Consider the following 18,348-nt stretch of genomic DNA (forward strand, 5'->3'; position numbering starts at 1 on the left):
TGTTTTTTTCTGGGTTTGTTTTTTCAGGATGTTCTGAGGAGAGGCTAAACAAAAACAAACTGTTGCCTTTTGGGGTGAGGTGACAGGTTATGGTTTCCCCTGACTCGGTGCATCTAGCCAGCGAGTACCTGCTCCACACAGATCAGAGAGGTTGCAGATTCCATCCACTTTCTGCATTGAGCTGATTGATCTGAGCTAAGGTGGGGGGTGGGAAAGGGGTGCCACTGGATTAGGGACAGTTATAAAATCTTCCTGGGCTCCTGCCCCTGGTTGCTTCCAGTGGCCCTCTCCTGAGAGTGAGGATAGGATTAGCATCGACTAGGAGGCCCTCTGTGCCTGCTGAGACCCACTGACTAGGTATTAATAATAACCACCAGGGGAGTTAGTGGAGAGTGAGCAGCACCGTTGGAGCTAAAGCTCAGGAGAGGAGGAAATTGTCATGGAAACAATCCCCGCCCCCCCCCCCCCCCCCAAAAAAAAAATTAACTGGGGGAAAAAAAAACACATAGGCTTCACTAAACACTGAGTTGTTTGATTCACTTCTGCTGCTAAATGCTAAGTGGATTTCTTTCACCTTCATTCTCAGGTCAGTTGGAGGTTATTCTGGACAGACGTCTCATGCAGGACGACAACCGTGGCTTGGGACAGGGGCTGAAGGACAATAAACTGACCTGCAACAGATTCCGTATCTTGTTGGAGAGGAGGGCCACATCCGACGAAGTAATTAATTGTTTATAAACCTACTTTGTTAAGGCATCTTTGTATGTGATCTGTTGTCTCCATGTTTTAAGTACAACACATGTACCAGTTATTAAGAGGAGGTAGGTTTGTAAGTAAAATAGATTAGCTTCTCCCAGAAACGCCATTGAGGTGATGCTCGGCCCTTACAGTTCAGAGATGCCCTGATTCAACCCCTGGTCTGTGCTGAATTAACTGATCCCCTCCGGGGCAGTAATTGTGATGTTCCAAAGCTCCTCAACGTCCCCGGGTTAGGCAGAGAGTGGAAAATATCAGCCAGGGTCCTCCCTGCTGTTGCCCAGAGACTCCCACTGGAAAATGTGTCTGTCTGGTGAAGTCAGGATTGGACTCGGCTGTGATGCTTGCCGTGGTCAAATAGCCTGCCAGCACTCACTGAGCATAAACACTTGGTGGAGGTTCCAGAAGGCTGGTGTAGCCTGCAGAACTGTACCCCGGCAGAGGACAGTGGTGAGGGGGGAGAGGGAAGGAAAAGGTCTGGGCAGATAGTCTTGGGTTGTCTGCAATGCTCTTTGTGTCTTTTTTTCCCCCTCCCCTGCCTCCTCTTTTCCTGCCACTAATTTCTAAATAGGTTTATTTTCACTTTCCCATCAAATGCTGCACTTGTAATTAAATCTGCTAAGGTTGAATAAGACCAGAGTTCTGCAAACATGCTGTCGATCTGGGAGATTTAACCTTGAAGTAGAGTAACCAGAATCAGCTGAGATGTTAGTGCTAATAACCCCTTCTTCCCAAAACATTTGGAGAAGGTGAGAAGCTGATATTTTTGCTCACCTGCCTGGTTGGAGGGCAGAATTAAGTGGTTCAGTTGGGTGTGGGACTGCCTGTGTGTGTGCACACCATATAATTATTTCTGTGTCTATGGGTTGTGAAGGGCTGTACTTGCCCGTTTGTTGTACTGCATTCCTTCATGTTCACCGTTTTCTTCATTCCCATTGCTCCTCTTCAGCACATTGGCTTTCTGTCAAGGCTGTACTCCATGTTACAGGCACTCGCAGCCTCCATCTTTTCCCGGACCAGCACCCACGAGGTAACCTATTAGAGAGGGGGCTGGGTCAAACTGTAGTCTGTAAATTAACTTTGACCTCCTCTGTGCTGTGAGTCATAGTTGCAGTATGAGATGTAGCCATTAGCTTTCTGTGTGTGTGTGTCTCTCTGTCTGTCTGTCTGTCTGTGTGTGTGTGTGTGTATATACAAGTGCTGTAATCTGTCTTGTTTCAATCGCCAACTAGCAGTTAGCCTTCGTGTCCTTGGGCTAGGGCGGGAAATCAGCCAGGTTTCCAGTCCCTGATTGCTGGCTGGTGATTCCTGCTGGAAAGTGGGTGTTTGTGACAGTCTGGGGAGGACAGGAGCGGGGTTGGCTGTGATCCAGGTGAGACCATCGATTGACTAGGTTCACGCCTTTAAAAATGTATGTTTAATTAAAGTACCAGAGGGCTACTGCTGCCCTTGGAACTGAAGCTTGTTATGATCCATTCAGGAGGGAGAAAACTGGCAAAGTTTAAACATGTCAACCTGCAGTATTTGTAAACTCCCAAGCTGTGTGCTAGTGATGCTCCAGTACAGCCTGGACAGCTGCTTGTAGCCCACCTCCGGCCCTCCGCTGAACAGCTGCCCCATTTGTCTCTGGGCCTCAAGTTATGGCCCACCAGCTGACTCTGGCACTGGGAAACCGTGCAAGTGTTTAATAAAAGGACGATAAAAGTAAGAGTTTTTTTTACTTTTTTGAAGAGTTGTTTCAGAGTAGATCTGTGATGGTGCAAAGTCACTGCTCAAATTGTGGTCCTGAGCCGGATTAATGAGCATATCAGCCCTCTGTGTAAAGAAATGCAGGAGTCAATCAGATCAGATGTGTGCCATAGTGCAGTGCCCACTGATGACAACTCTGCTCCTTTTTAATAGATGCTGAGCAGCTATCTTAAAAACTAGACTATAATGATTGTCAGTTAGAATCCATGCCATGTTTTACATCATCTCATTTCTGTTTGAGACTGTCCTGACCAAGTGTGCTCCAGGTGAGTAAAAGCTCAATTCTCAATGTTTCAAACTCTCTGGTTCCGTCCTCTGGATTCTTTTATTCAAAAGATGATACAATAGCTCCCCCCAAAGGTTAATTGGGTAACTGCAGTAACCAACATAGCACTGAGGCATGCTGGCCAGAATGGTCCTGAGTTCGACCCTCCGCTTGTGCTGTATTAGCTTGGCTATGATTCCCGTCGGCACTCACTTGGGGTGTCCAAGCTATGCCCTGTGAGCCATCTGTGGCCCATGAGTCCTGGCAATCCAGCCATCGAAGCCCAGGCGATTCCTTCCTATCTGTTTTTATTTAGAACTCCTGGACCTGGAGATTTGGAAAGGGCTATTCTTGGTGCTGTTCCCTCATTGGCAGATAAATCCGAAACCAGAACTCTAGCATCTCTTGGTATCAGCAGCCTGCGTATCTGGAAACTGATGGGGACAGGGATTTAAACTTTATCAGCAGTTCCCCAGGTCGCTGTGGTTTGTACGTAAGTGTTTCCTGAAATCAAAAGCTTGGACATTCTGGGCCTAGGTTCATGCTCGGACGGCCAAGTAGATTAGTGAACCTAATGGGACTGTTAAGCCAACACGTTAAGAGTTCTCTGGAGACGTGTGCGCATTTTGGGAGAAGTGATTTTAGAAGTGCAAAACTGCACCTCCTTCAGCAGCCACTTACCCAACTGGAGAGGAGGCTGGATTAACAGCAGACTGACTGCCTCACACCAGGTTTCTATTTCTGTTCTTGCAGGTGCAGGATAGCAGGCCAGTGAGCTTTCCATCTCTGCTCAGTCACGTGACCTCGATGCACGTGAACCATGACGTCCTGGCAATGCCAGTTACCCCACAGCCACAGAATATTCCACCCATCAGAACATGGCACCCCCTTTCGACTACAGTGCCATGTGACTTCCACATCCTGAATATGAGAACTCTACAGTCTGAGGTGAGAGGATATGGTGGAAATACAATACAGATTAGTACTGCTGGTCGACCAGCTTCACTTTTACGCCACGGGACAGAGCACTGGCACGCTTCCCGCTTCTCGACCGGTCTGAGCCGCCCTGCCCATTAGGCCTTAGCTTGCAGAGTTACGTGGAGCAGAGTGGGAAGCGACCCATCCCCCTGGTGACAGATCCACCCCTCCAGGTCCCATTAATGAGTCAGGCCGGCCACCGTACCCTGCAGTCCTGCCTGGTGCAGGCGTTTCGTTACTGAGTCTGTCACAGAGGGATCGCTTGGTTCCGACTTCGCAGCCGCTGGGCTTTGCCCGCCTGAAGCCCCCCTCAAACCCAAAGCAGCTCCGCAAACCTTCCCCACCCCTGCGAAGGATGGTTAGTTGTTTATCATTTGACGAGTGAGTTTGAGCCTTGTTCAGCAGATGATGGGTACCAGGAGCTCCTCACAGGTGGCAGGGAGAGCAACACTGCTCACTGTGAAATGTGACCATACACATTGCATGGAGACATGCCCTGCCCCATCAGTTGGAGGTGGTGGAGCATTAGCAGCATCTCATTGCCCTTCTACAATCCAGTCATGGTAAACGCCAAGCCTTGGATGTATGGATGTGCGTTCTCACACATGGCTGCCAGGTAACTCCTTTCAGCAGTGGTAGTTTCCTGCACCAGCTGAGCTAAAACAATATAATTGTCGTTGAGCAGATCTCGAACTGCTCTGTATTGAAACGTAACTCAATTGCCCAGTTGCTGAATGACCCTTCCCCCTCATTTTATGCTGCAGGTGGTTTCGGCCCCTGGATTAGAGATGGCACTCATTCTTCATCGGAAAGGGTTTGACTGTGGGCTGGAGGCCAGGAACCTGGGCTTCAATTGCACTACAACCCAGGGCAAGGTATGAAACACAGGAGGATCTGACACTGCAGCCACAGTCAGTCCAACACTGGGCTTAAACAGGCCTCTAATAATCAAACTTAGCTTTAGATGGTATTTGTTTTTACATGACACAGGTTTGTCCAGATGAATACAGCTGTTGTCTAAATAGGGGAAATTGACTTGTGGGATCCATTTAACCCTTAAGCTGCCCAGACCATGGGGGTACTACCTGTTTACTGTGAATACAGAAGTCTTAACAAAACAGTGTTCCACGATAGCCTGTATAAGAAGGCTGGACTCTGTTTAAAGAATGACGGTTATATAACCTTTTTTCTGTTTGGTTCACGTTATGGAACGTGAGGGTTCTCCCAACGACTTGCTTAAAAACTGCACTGCCTCATGTGGACCGGCCACATACAGACCAGGAGAGTCCCAGGTTTGATCCCCTCTTTTTCTCCCACTGCCAATTGGTCAGTGACCCCCTGCTGGATAAGCATGTGTATGGGTGTCGGCTAAGGACAGGATTAAGCAATGACATCGTGGTCGAATAGCTTCCGGATACTTCTATCTAGGCTTATACATAAAGACTGGCCACTTGGCTGAAGGGTTGGTGATGGCCTGTGAAATTGTACAAGAGCTGCTACCGTCAGGGGAGAGGGGGAGAATTTTTTTAAAGTTATTCCTGGAATATGACTTATGAATAAAAAACTCACCAACATGTTTGTTGGGTTCATGTAACTGACTGAGGTTTTCAAGATATTAAGGGGAACTGATAGGGTAGATAGAGAGATACTATTTCTGCTGGTTGGGGAGTCTAGGACTAGGGGACATAACCTAAAAATTAAAGCCAGGGCTTTCAGGAGTGAAGTTAGGAAACCCGTCTACACGCAAAGGGTGGTAGAAGTTTGGAACTCTCTTCCTCAAGTGGCAGTTGATGCTAGCTCAATTGTTAATTTAAAATCTGAGATTGATCGATTTTTGTTATCCCCATATCCCTTAATACCTTTTGGTTAAGGTGGGTGTATGGAGTTAGGTCACAGATCAGTGATGATCTCATTGAATGGCGGAACAGCTCGAAGGACTAAATTTCCTACTCTTGTTCCGATGATCTGATTCGGGGAGTAATCCTGTCTGGATGCTTGAATTGAAGTAAAGCAAGAAGGGAAAGTTAATTGCAACCTAACTTGGCTCTTATCTTTCTGTTCCAGTTTTCATTGGGGGGCCTGTTCCAGGGTCTGGATGTCAGGAGTGTCCAGCCGATGTCTCTGTCCCTCCTGTATCCCACTGAGCCCTACAACAGCAGCCTCGTCTCCCTCAGACCAATGGAGATTTCCACATTCCGCATCCGGATGGTTTGAACGATTTCCCGACAGGGCTTCCTCATTGGAGCTAGGAGTTGTGAGGTAGCCGCCAATTAGCAATAGGAACTGCGGCTCTTCGATCCATAAAGCCTGGGTGGGGGGGTTAGGTTAGGTTGGGGTGGGGGTGGGTGGGGCAGACATGGTCAGCACTGAGAAACATGGAACTGAGGACAAATCTACTCGAGTCCAAGTTTGCAATTCGTGGATTTCAAATTGCTTGTGTAGCGAAAGCACAGCAAAAACCACCTCAACCAACGCACTTTTTAAAAAAAAAAAAATCTAGATACAATTCGTGCATATATCACTATAGTGTACGTGAATTTATCACTTTTATAAGCAGCCCTGATTTGATTGTCGATTCATAACCGCAAGAGCAAGGAAGGGAAGCCTCGCGATCTGAAAGGCGAAGGGCGGTGAGTTGGTTCATGACGTGGAGGTGCAAGAACAGCTGGAGACGAGTGTAAATGTAACACTAGTGTACACGGGCGTCGAAGCAGTCTGCGGATTCACAATTGCTCAGTGCCAAGGCTGCAATCCAAACGAGCAGGCAGAGGCAAAACAGTGTTATGATCTGACTGATGTGTAGTTGGTGTGTTCCAGTGAATTACAGCAGGACTGGCAATGGATTCCTCAATGAGGAATCTGACCGATGCACTTGACGGTGGGGTGGCGGTTGTCTTTGGAAAGTATTTTTTCTGTTACAGATGGATTTAACAGTGACTGAACCTAAACGCCATGTAAACCAGGAAACGTAACTTTCTGGTACGTTTTATCGTGTAAATAACTTGGAGCCGAGCCAGTGGCAGATGACGTTTTGTTACCAGACTCTTTCAGGACTTGTTCCACAAACAGTGATCAAACCTGCAACTGTACTAGAATATTTGAACACCCTGGCTCCATTAGTACACGTCTCTTGGGGTATTTGTGCAATAATCTGTAGTATTACTGTGAATTCCGAACTTAAGCTTCTGGGAGAGTCAGGATTTCTAGGACTCGACTGAACCGTAGTTTAAAATGGGAATGTCACAATATTTACATCGTGGTGTAAGACCCACAATATCCTGATGTTAAAAACAAAAAATGCTGTAAATACACAGCAGGTCTGAATAAGAAAATACAGGTCAGCGTTTCACTGGGAAGTTTATGCCGGCTCTGGGAAAGTTCTCCACCTGGAACATTCTTGTCCTTTTGGATGCTGAAGGACCTGCTGTGCATTTTCCATTTTTGTATGATTTTCAACATTCACAACTTTTCTTTGCGCTTATCATGTGCTGTATGGTAACTTTGAAATAGTCAGGAACAATTACCTTCTGGCATTTCTGAAAGGTTTACTTTTTTTAATACCAACTTGCTGTTGGAGACAATCACTTGGTTATTTTAACAAGGATGTTAAAAGGCAACAATGGAGTGTTTGGATAACTGGCAATTGTAATTATTAGGAATTCCTGGTATAAAACAAGGAAAATCCCATGTGAAAGTTTTGGAAAAATCCTGGAATAATTAGGCCTGAAATTGAAGCTGCTACAATGGAGTAAGTTGAACAAATTTTTTTTATAGTTTTAAATTTATGATGCTGAGTAAAATATCAAAAAGCATCAAAGCGAACCTATACATATATTGAAATTAATTGAATCCACAGTGCGGCATCTTTTGTGAAACTAGCCTTTCAGTGCACTGATCACCACAACCGGTCTTAACGCTGAGATTTCAGTGAAATGTAACAGTGGTTGTGTGAAATTTTCATGTGGAAAAACACCCAGCAGGACAGTTATAGACGCCGACCTTCCAAACTGCACAGTGTTTGGGGAAAGCATTTTGAGCTGTATAACACTGGGGTGGGTGGGGGGGGGCCACAGGTCAGTCACTGGTGATGGGTGCAGCGGTGAGGGGATGAATTAAGAGTAGCATACAAAACTTAGACGTGCACGTTACCATCATGGTATGTACTATATGTAGTACAAGCAATTGCAGTCCAGTTGCTGCAATTGTCAACTGTTCATATTGTGACATCCCCAGTTTAGGGGGTTATTTTACAGAAATCTAGGACTGTATATAACTAGATTCTCTCCATGTGCCTCACATCCATCAGGTTCAACTGTTCTCTATCCATAAAAGACCCACCGATCCGGTTGGGATCAGACAGGCGTGTCACTTGTTGCCTGAATTTGGAGAGTGTTACGTTTTGAGATATCAGAACCTCAAGTCTGGAGGGGGTGGAAAAAACACAGAGTTGCTGTAAAGTTTAAACACAGCGAGTCGTCAAATAAAACGTTACAGAAACTAGACTTCTTGCCTGAATTGTAAGCTTCCATTCTGTGCAGGAAGGGCTGGAGACACTACAAGCGGGAGCTAGCACAACTTGCTGCCTTGGTTTTAAGGAACTCGCTGCAGCTTTTTATACCAGTCTTTTTTTTTCCTCCAGTTTCTGCCACACAGGACCGGAAGGGTCTAAGTTCCATCTCTTAGCCTGTGCTGGGTTAGCTGATCTCACCTGGTGTGGTACTGAGCTGCAGCAATCAGAAACGGCCTGGGCTCCACCCCTAATGTTGAACAGGGCCCAGCAATTGGTCACTTTGCTCCCATGATTGGGAGGGAGGTGGAAATTAGCCAGGGTTCCTGCTCGTGCTCACTATCCAGTGACCCTCTACCGGAATGTGCATCTGTTTGTATGCTGGATAAGGACAGGATTGAGTTTAGCCATGATGCCTCCCACATTCAAATAGTCCCAACATTCACAGTCTAAGATCATAGGTGAATAGACACATAGGAGGAGCACTGATGGTGCAGGAGATGGGAGGAAAAATTTGGAGAGAGCATGTATCTAGCAATGCATTTGTTGCTGAATATTCAGCTGACATAAACTGATTCTTCCTGAAGACTGATTTATCCTTTTTTAACTGTCACTCAGATAATAGCGAACAGCCCTTTAAGATGTTCACAGTAAGCAAACCAATACCCAGTATGGGGCTAGATTAATATTTATGGATGCTGTCTGAAAACATTTGCCAGTGTTGAGCTGTGCCTGCTTCTTGTTGTTAACGCCTTACAGTGAATTATTGGGCAATATGGGGCAGTAATTTTAATTGTCAAATAAATGCCAGACCACAGATCCTAACTCAAAATTAAAAACTAAACTCTGGAGCCTTGTGTTGATTTGTAGTTTAGCTGACAGCCTCATGTCAACACTGACGTACTAGCCCTAAGTAACTCCAATCACACAGGCTCCATTCCACATTCACTGCATAGTGATGAGCTGCAGTAATCCTGGTGGATGATTGTTCCAGCAGGAAGCACTTAACTCACTATATACCAGGGATTAAACCAGGCTGTGTTGCACCATTCATCACTACACAGGACGTTTACCCGTAATCAGCGGAGGCTGTTCAGCTGATTGATATAAGATTCTGAGGGGACTCGATAGGGTAGATGCTGAGAGGATGTTACCCCTCATGGGGGAATCTAAAACTAGGGGGCATAGTCTCAGAATAAGGAGTCGCCTGTTTAAGACGGAAATGAGGTGGAATTTCTTCTCCTAGAGGGTTGTGAATCTTTGGAATTCTTTACCCCAAAAAGCTGTGGAGGCTGAGTCATTGAATACATTCAAGGCTGAGTTAGACAATTTTTCATCAGCAAGGGAGTCAAAGAATATGGGGAAAGGGCGGAAAAGTAGAGTTGAAGTAAAAATCAAATCAGCCGTGATCTCATTAAATGGCGGAGCAGACTTGAAGGGCCAAATGGCCTACTCCTCCTCCTATCTCTTCTGGTCTTGGTTGTTTTGCAACAACTGATTGAATCCAAATTGATTTTTTTACCTGGGTGGAATTTGACCCTTTGTAATCCAGTACAGAGAGATTCTCCCAAAGGGGTGTATGCCCAAAAACGTTAACTCCTCTCCTCCATGGATGGTGCCTGATACGCTGAATGTTTCCAGCATTTTCTGTTTTTGTCCAAGACTCTCAAGTGTCTCCTTGAACTCCCTCCTTCCGCACGCTATAATGCCTATCTAATCTCCTTATTTATCCTTGGGGCTGATGTTTCTGTGGTCCCAGTAGCATCTCCTGCCCACCATATCCTGTCTGTATTTACACGTAGTAACATTCTCTCCTAGGTATTCATCCAGCCGCTTTTAAGAAGCTGAGGCACTCCTCCACTGTTGTGCTGCTCATCAGAGCTTTCAACATCGAACCCCCATCCCCCTGTGCTGTTCATTATCACAGAATGAACTGGTTCAATTGTAGGATCTACTCCATGCTTTTTTTGAATAGGGATCAGGAGCAAAAAAAGTCTGGCTGATCTTTTACCCACCCTCACTGGGGGAACTTGCTGTGCTCTCTTTTTTTCTCCAGTGTGTGCCATTAATGACCCAGTGAAGTCTTTTCCCCATCCTTGACCTGTGCTGAGTTATCTGATCTCATGGCAGTAGTAGGATGGTCCACAGTGGATTAGGTTAGGGAGGGGATAAATCAGCCAGGGTTCCCACTCCTGATTCCTGTCCAGGAACTCATGTGTGGGTGTTGGCTGAGGATAGGATTGGTCTTTGCTGCGATGCTCCCCATGGTGGAATATCCTGCTGCCACCTGCTGTCTTGGCTCACATATGAATAATGGCTATTTGGGTGATACAAACCAGTGTCTTGTGAAAATCTATCCCAGCAAGAATCAGCACCTAGAGGAGAGGGAGAAAACTGCCAGAGGTGGGAGAAAGAGAAGTACAGTAAGCGAGATCTTCCAACACATCAAACCTCAGCAAATGGTCCAGCCTCTTCTGCGTAATTGGCGATTTATAACGTGAAGCTCGTAAGGAGTTGGCCGTTGTATATTGTTTCAAAGGAAAGCAAATGCAGAACTTTAAATCCCATTCCTACTCTGTTTTAAGTCAGCATGACATCAGCCGTACCCTCACAGCACTTCGATATGATTGAGTGCCGATGATAATCACGCTGTTAACCCTTTTAATGTGTAGCTGAGGTCAATGCAATGGATTGGACAGATGTTTAATGAAGAACAGGTGAAATGGAAAGCCTGAATTTTTTTCGAAGTAAAATAAAAGCTGTGGGATTGAAAGAAGACTTGTGTGTATTACACAGAATCATGGAATGGTTACAGCGCAGAAGGAGGCCATTTGGCCCATCGAGGCTGTGCCGGCTCATTGCAAGAGCAATCCAGCTAATCCCATTCCCCCGCTATCTCCCTGTAGCCCTGCAAACTTTTTCTCTTCAAATATTTATCCAATTTATTTTTTGAAAGCCACGATTGAATCTGCTTCCACCGCCCTTTCAGGTGGCGCATTCCAGATCATAACTACTCGCTGTGTAAAAACGTTTTTCCTCACGTCGCCTTTGGTTCTTTTGCCAATTACCTTAAATCTGTGGCCTCTGGTCCTCGACCCTTCTGCAAATGGGAGCAGTTTCTCTTTATTTACTCTATCTGAACCCGCCATGTTTTTAAACATTTCTGTCAAATCTCCTCTCAACCATCTCTGCTCTAAGGAGAGCAACCCCAGCTTCTCCAGTCTATATCCACGTAACTGAAGTTCTTCATCCTTGGGACCATTCCAGTAAATCTTTTCTGAGCTCTCTTTAAGGCCTTCACATCCTCCTAAAGTGCTGTGCCCAGAATTGGACACAATACTCCATTTATGGCTGAACTAGTGTCTTATAAAGGTTAACATAACTTCCTTGTTTTTGTACACTATGCCTCTATTTATAAAACCCAGGATCCTATATGCTTTTTTTTAAAACCGCTTTCTCAACCTGTCTTGCCACCTTCAAAGATTTGTGCACTTTTACCCTGTGCCCTCTGTTCCTGCACCCACTTTAGAATTGTACCCTTTAGTTTATGTTGTCTCTTCTCGCTCTTCCTGCCAAAATGTATCACTTCTATGCATTAAATTTCATCTGCCACGTGGCCGCCCATTCCACCAGCCTGTCTATATCCTCCTCACTATTCGCTACCCTTCCAAGTTTTGTGTCATCTGCAAATTTTGAAATTGTGCCCTGTACACCCAAGTCCAAGTCATTAATATATAATCAAAAAAAAAAGCAGTGGTCCCAGCACCGACCCCTGGGGACCACCACTATATACCTTCCTCCAGTCTGAAAAACATCCGTTCACCACTACTCTGTTTCCTGTTACTTAGCCAACTTCATATCCATGCTGCCACTGCCCTTTTTATTCAATGGGCTTCAGTTTTGCTGATAAAGTGCCACATAATAGGCTTATCAATCCCCTTTTGAAAATCCATATTCACATCAACTGCATTGCCCTCATCAACCCTTTGTTACCTCATCAAAAAACTCAAATCAATTTGCCTTTAACGAATCCGTGCTGGCTTTCCTTTATTAACCCACATTCGTTCAAGTGACTCTTAATATTGTCCTAGATTATCGTTTCTAAAAGCTTCCCCAACACAGAGGTTAAACTGACTGGCCTGTAGTTGTCAGGTTTATCCTTACACCCTTTTTTGAACAAGGGTAACATTTGCAATTCTCTAGTCCTGTAACACCATCCCTGCATCTAAGGAGGATTGGAAGATTATGGCCAGCACCTCTGCAATTTCCACCCTTACTTCCCTCAGCAACCTAGGATGCATCCCATTCAGACCGGGTGACTTATCTACTTCAAGTATTAGCCAGCTTTTCAATTTTCACCCCATCCAGTATCACAGCTACCTCCCCTTTTACTGTGACTTTGGCAGCATCTTCTTTCTTGGTAAAGGCAGATGGAAAGTACACACTTAGTACCTCGGCCATTTTTTTTCACTTCCCACTCCTTTATATCCCCACTCATAGGAACAGGAGTAGGCCATTCAGCCCCTCGTGCTTGCTCCGCCATTTGATAAGATCATGGCTGATCTGTGATTTAACTCCATATACCTGCCTTTGGCCCATATCCCTTAATACCTTTTGGTTGCCAAAAAGCTATCTATCTCACGTTTAAATTTAGCAATTGAGCCATATCAATTGCCGTTTGCGGAAGAGAGTTCCAAACTTCTAACTCCCTTTGTGTGTAGAAATGTTTTCTAATCTCGCTCCTGAAAGGTCTGGCTCTAATTTTTAGACTGTGCCCCCTACTCCTAAAATCCCCAACCAGCGGAAATAGTTTCTCTCTATCCACCCTATCCGTTCCCCTTAATATCTTATAAACTTCGATCAGATCGCCCCTTAACCATCGAAACTTGAGAATACAACCCCAATTTGTGTAATCTCTCCTTGTAACTTAACCCTTGAAGTCCGGGTATCATTCTAGTAAACCTACGCTGCACTCCCTCCAAGGCCAATATGTCCTTCCGAAGGTGCGGTGCCCAGAACTGCTCACAGTATTCCAGGTGCGGTCTAACCAGGGTTTTGTATACCTGCAGCATAACTTCTGCCCCCTTGTACTCTAGTCCTCTAGATATAAAGGCCAACATTCCATTTGCCTTCTTGATTATTTTCTGCACCTGTTCATGACACTTCAATGATCTATGTACCTGAACTCCGAAGTCCCTTTGGACAGCCACTGTTTTTAACTTTTTACCATTTAGAAAGTACCCTGTTCTATCCTTTTTTGATCCAAAGTGGATGACCTCACATTTGTCTACATTGAATTCCATTTGCCACAGTTTCACCCATTCACCTAATCTATCAATATAGCTCTGTAATTTTATGTTTTCATGTACACTGCTTACAATGCCACCAATCTTTGTGTCATCGGCAAACTTAGATATGAGACTTTCTATGCCTTCATCTAAGTCGTTAATAAATATTGTGAATAATTGAGGCCCGAAGACAGATCCCTGCAGGACTCCACTAGTCACATCCTGCCAATGTGAGTACCGTCCCATTATCCCTACTCTCCGTCGCCTTTCGCTCAGCCAACTTCCTAACCAAGTCCGTACTTTTCCCTCGATTCCATGGGCTTCTATCTTAGCTAACAGTCTCTTATGTGGGACCTTATCAAATACCTTCTGGAAGTCCATATAAATAACATCCATTGACATTCCCCTGCCCACTACTTTAGTCACCTCTTCAAAAAATTCAATCAGGTTTGTCAGGCACGACCTACCTTTCACAAATCCATGCTGGCTCTCTCTGATTAACTGAAAATTCTCAGTGTTCCGTCACCCTATCCTTAATTATAGACTCCAGCATTTTCCCCACAACAGATGTTAGGCTAACTGGTCTATAATTCCCCGGTTTCCCCCTCTTTCCTTTCTTAAAAAGCGGAGTGAGGTGCAATTTTCCAATCTAGAGGGACAGTTCCTGAATCTAGAGAACTTTGAAAGATTCTAGTTAGGGCATCCGCAATGTGCTCACCTACTTCCTTTAAAACCCTGGGATGGAAACCATCTGGTCCTGGGGATTTGTCACTCTTTAGTGCTATTATTTTCTTCATTACTGTTGCTTTACTTATGTTAATTTTATCGAGTCCCTGTCCCCAATTCAATATTAGTTTTCTTGGGATTTCTGGCATGCTATCCCCTCTCTCTACTGTAAATACTGATGCAAAGTAATTGTTCAACATGTCTGCCATTTCCCCATTGTCAATGACAATATCCCCACTTTCAGTTTTTAAGGGGCCAACACTGCTCCTGACCACCCTCTTTTTCCTAATATAACTATAAAAGTTCTTCGTATTGGTTTTGATATCCCTTGCGAATTTCTTTTCATACTCTCTTTTTGTAGCCCTTACTATCTGTTTTGTGACCCTTTGTTGATCTTTGTATCTTTTCCATTCACCAGGATCTGTGCCATTTTTTGCCTTTTTGTATGCCCTTTCCTTATGTCTTATACTGTCCCTTACTTCTTTAGTTGTCCATGGCTTTTTTTTGGCAAGTAGAGTTCTTGCCCCTCAGGGGTATAAACCGATTCTGTATCACGTTAAATGTTTCTTTAAACATTTCCCACTGATCATCAGTTGTTTTACCCATTAACAGATTTGCCCAGTTTACTGTGGACAGTCTCTGTCTCATCCCATTGAAGTCGGCCTTGCCCAAGTCTAGAATCTTAGCAGCTGATTCACTTTTTTCCCTTTCAAACACTACATTGAACTCGATCATGTTATGATCGCTATTGGATAGATGTTCACGCACAGTTAAGCCGTTAACTAAATCTGGTTCATTACTCATTACTAAATCTAGTATGGCTTGCCCCCTTGTTGCCTCTAGGACATACTGCTGTAGAAAACTATCCCAGACACACTCAAGAAATTCGCTACCTTTCTGACAGTTGCTAGTCTGCTTTTCCCAATCTATGTGAAGGTTAAAGTCCCCCATTAAGACCACTATGCCTTTCTTACACGCTTGTCTAATCTCTGCATTTATACAATCTAGCACTTCAGAGCTGCTGCCAGGGCTCCTATGTACAACTCCCACTATAGTCTTAGATCCTTTCCTATTTCTCAATTCAACCTGTTGGCTGCTTACCTCTCGTTATATCCCCCTTTATCATTGAAGTGATTTCATCTCTAATCATTAAGGCTACTCCTCCCCCTCTTTCATTTTCCCTATCTCTCCTGTAGACCTTATAACCCGGTATATTTAGTTCCCAATCCTGACCATCCTGCAGCCATGTCTCTGTAATAGCTATCATGTCATACCCTCCATGCATAGATCTTTTTGGTCCCTATTCGGCCTCACCCCTCCTCTTACTAGGCCTACAGAAGACTTTTGAATTCCCTTTTTATATTAGCCGCCAGTCTATTCTCATACTCCCTCTTTGCCCCTCTTATTTCCTTTTTCATTTCTCTTTCTGTTTTCAGCCTGATTCTCACTTGTATTATCAACCTGACATCTGTCATATTCCCCCTTTTCCTGCTTCATCTTACTCTCTATCTACAGCACATAGACAGGCCCAACGGGTCTACGCCAGTGTTTATACTCAACACAAGCCTCCTTCCATTCTAATTACCTGTTCCCACCCTGCCTCTATTCCCTTCTGTATGCATCAAGCCTCCCTTTCTATGCTATCTGCTTCAACCACTCCCTGTGGCAGTGAGTTCCACATTCTCACCACTGTAAATAAATTCCTCCTAAATTCTTAATTGATCTGTTAGTGACTATCTTATATTTATGCCCCCTTGTTCTGAACTCACCCACAATTGAAAACAGTTTCTCCATATCCACCCTATCGAACCCCTTCATAATTTTAAAGACCTCTATCAGGTCTCCTTTTCTCCAGTGCTGTATCACATTGTTGAAACAATTCAGAGTTTTACATAATGAAATACATAAAGAGCAATGACTTCTGTATGCAAAATCAGCAGCTATTGTGTACTGGTGACATCCCACCAACAGCAGTGAGATGGAGGACCAGTTAGTCTGTTTTTGGTGTTGGTTGAGGGAGGTGTGTTGGCCCAAGGCACTGGGAGAACTCCCTGGTTTACATCCGCTAGTGCCATGGTATCTTTAACATGCACCGCCGGCAGACAGGGTCTCAGTTTCACGTCGTCTCCACCAAAGGCTGGCACCCCTGACAATGCAGCACCTCCAACAATCCACCGTTCACTCTGCACTGCACAGGGGAGTTGCTCAAGTCCCAGAGTGAGGTTTCATCCTCCACCTGACCCAGAAGTGACAATGTGACCCGCTGAGCTAAGATGACACTAGATATTTCCTTACTTTTTAAGCAGTGTCTGGAACAAAGTCTGGCTTAAAAATTGGTCCAAATTTTAAGAGAGACATTAAGTATAAACTCTTGATGCCCCAAGGTCTGAGTTTATTTGATAAGTAGCTGAGTCATGCAGAGCCAGAGGCGATATGAGGAAGTATTTTTTTTACAAGGCGAGTTGTGATCTGGAATGCATCGCGTGGAAGCAGATTCAATAATAACTTTCAATAGGCAATTGGATAAACACTTGAAGGAAAAAATGTTATGGGGTTATGGAGAAAGAGCAGGGGAATGGGACTAATTAGATAGCTCTTTCATAGAGCACAGGCACGATGGGCCGAATGGCCTCCTCCTTTGCTGTACCTACTATGCAATTTGTAAGGGAGCAAGACTTAGAGTGAATTGCATAGCTATACAGTGCACTGGAGCAGGTGTCAGCTGTGGCTCAGTGGTAACGCTCTTGCTTTTGAGTCAGAAGGTTGTGGGTTCCAGCCCCACTCCAGAGACTTGCGTACATAATGTAGGCTGACACTCCCGGTGCAGTACTGTCGGAGATCGGCAACTTTCAGATGAGACATTAAAGCAAATCTGTCCCCTCAGGTAGACGAAAAAGATCCCACGGCACTATTTCAAAGAAGAGCAGGGGAGTTTTCCTCCGTGTCCTGGGCCAATATTTATCCCTCAACCAATATCACTAAAAACAGATTATCTGTTTGTGGGATCTTGCTGTGTGCAAATTGGCTGCCGCGTTTCCTACATTACAACAGTGGCTACACTTCAAAAGTACTTCATTGGATGTAAAGCACTTTGGGATGTCCTGAGGTTGAGAAATGTGTGATATAAATGTAAGTCTTTATTTCTTTATGAAAGGTGAGGATAGAATCAGGCTCAGATGCAACATTTCCATGGTTGAATAACCTGCTGCTAAACGACAACAAACGAAGAACGGGGTCACCTGGGGGCTGGCTGATGCTTGTGAAACTACCTCAACCGTGAGCTGGCACCTTCTGAAGAGGAGAGAGAAATTGGAGGGGAGAGGTGGAACAAGAGATGGATGTTCAGCAATGTGCAGTTTTAGATTAATTAGAATCACAGAATGATTACAGCATGGAAGGAGGCCATTTGGACCATCGAGTCCGTGCAGCTCTCTGCTAGTCCCACTCCCCCAGTCCTATCCCTGTACCCTGCAAATTTTTTCCTTTCAAGTACTTATCCAATTCCCTTTTGACAGCCACAATTGAATCTGCCTCCGCCACCCCCTCAGGCAGTGCGTTCCAGATCAAAACCACTTGCTGTATTAAAAAAAATTTTCTTTGGCAAAAGAACCAATCACCATAAATCTATATCCTCTGGTTCTTGACCCTTCTGCCAATGGGAATAGTTTCTCTAATGATTTTGAACACCTCTATCAAATCTCCTCTCGACTTTCTCTGCTCTAAGGAGAATAATCCCACCTTCTGCCAATGGGAACAGTTTCTCTCTACTCTGTCTAGACCCTTAATGATTTTGAACACCTCTATCAAATCTCCTCTCAACCTTCTCTGCTCTAAGGAGAATACCCCCAGCTTCTCCAGTCCATCCACATAACTGAAGTCCCTTATCACTGGAATTATTCTAGTAAATCTCTTCTGCACCCTTTCTAAGGCCTTCATATCCTTCCTAAAGTGCGGTGCCAGGAACTGGGCATAATACTCCAGTTGTGGCCGAACTATTGTTTTATAAAGGTTCATTGTAACCACCTTGGTTTTGTACTCTATGCCTCTCTTTATAAAGCCCTGGATCCCGTATGCTTTCT

At 44.8% G+C, this 18,348-nt stretch overlaps 1 protein-coding gene across 3 annotated transcripts in view; it reads left to right on the plus strand.

Annotated features, from left to right (window-relative positions):
- man2a2 (mannosidase, alpha, class 2A, member 2) overlaps positions 1-8,250 on the plus strand; it is a 35,705-nt gene extending 27,455 nt beyond the window's left edge. For 2 of the 3 annotated variants that reach the window (XM_067973462.1, XM_067973464.1), the window contains exons 19-23: positions 587-720; positions 1,706-1,786; positions 3,524-3,718; positions 4,513-4,623; positions 5,813-8,250. In XM_067973462.1, coding sequence (XP_067829563.1) covers positions 587-720; positions 1,706-1,786; positions 3,524-3,718; positions 4,513-4,623; positions 5,813-5,962 — 671 coding nt within the window. In that variant the 3' untranslated portion in view covers positions 5,963-8,250. The remainder of the gene's footprint in view (positions 1-586; positions 721-1,705; positions 1,787-3,523; positions 3,719-4,512; positions 4,624-5,812) is intronic. The other variant, XM_067973463.1, reaches the window with a different exon arrangement.
- Positions 8,251-18,348: the final 10,098 nt, after the last annotated feature.

The sequence above is a fragment of the Heptranchias perlo genome, chromosome 38 (assembly GCF_035084215.1).
Source record: "Heptranchias perlo isolate sHepPer1 chromosome 38, sHepPer1.hap1, whole genome shotgun sequence".
In the NCBI taxonomy this organism is placed as follows: Eukaryota; Metazoa; Chordata; class Chondrichthyes; order Hexanchiformes; family Hexanchidae; genus Heptranchias; species Heptranchias perlo.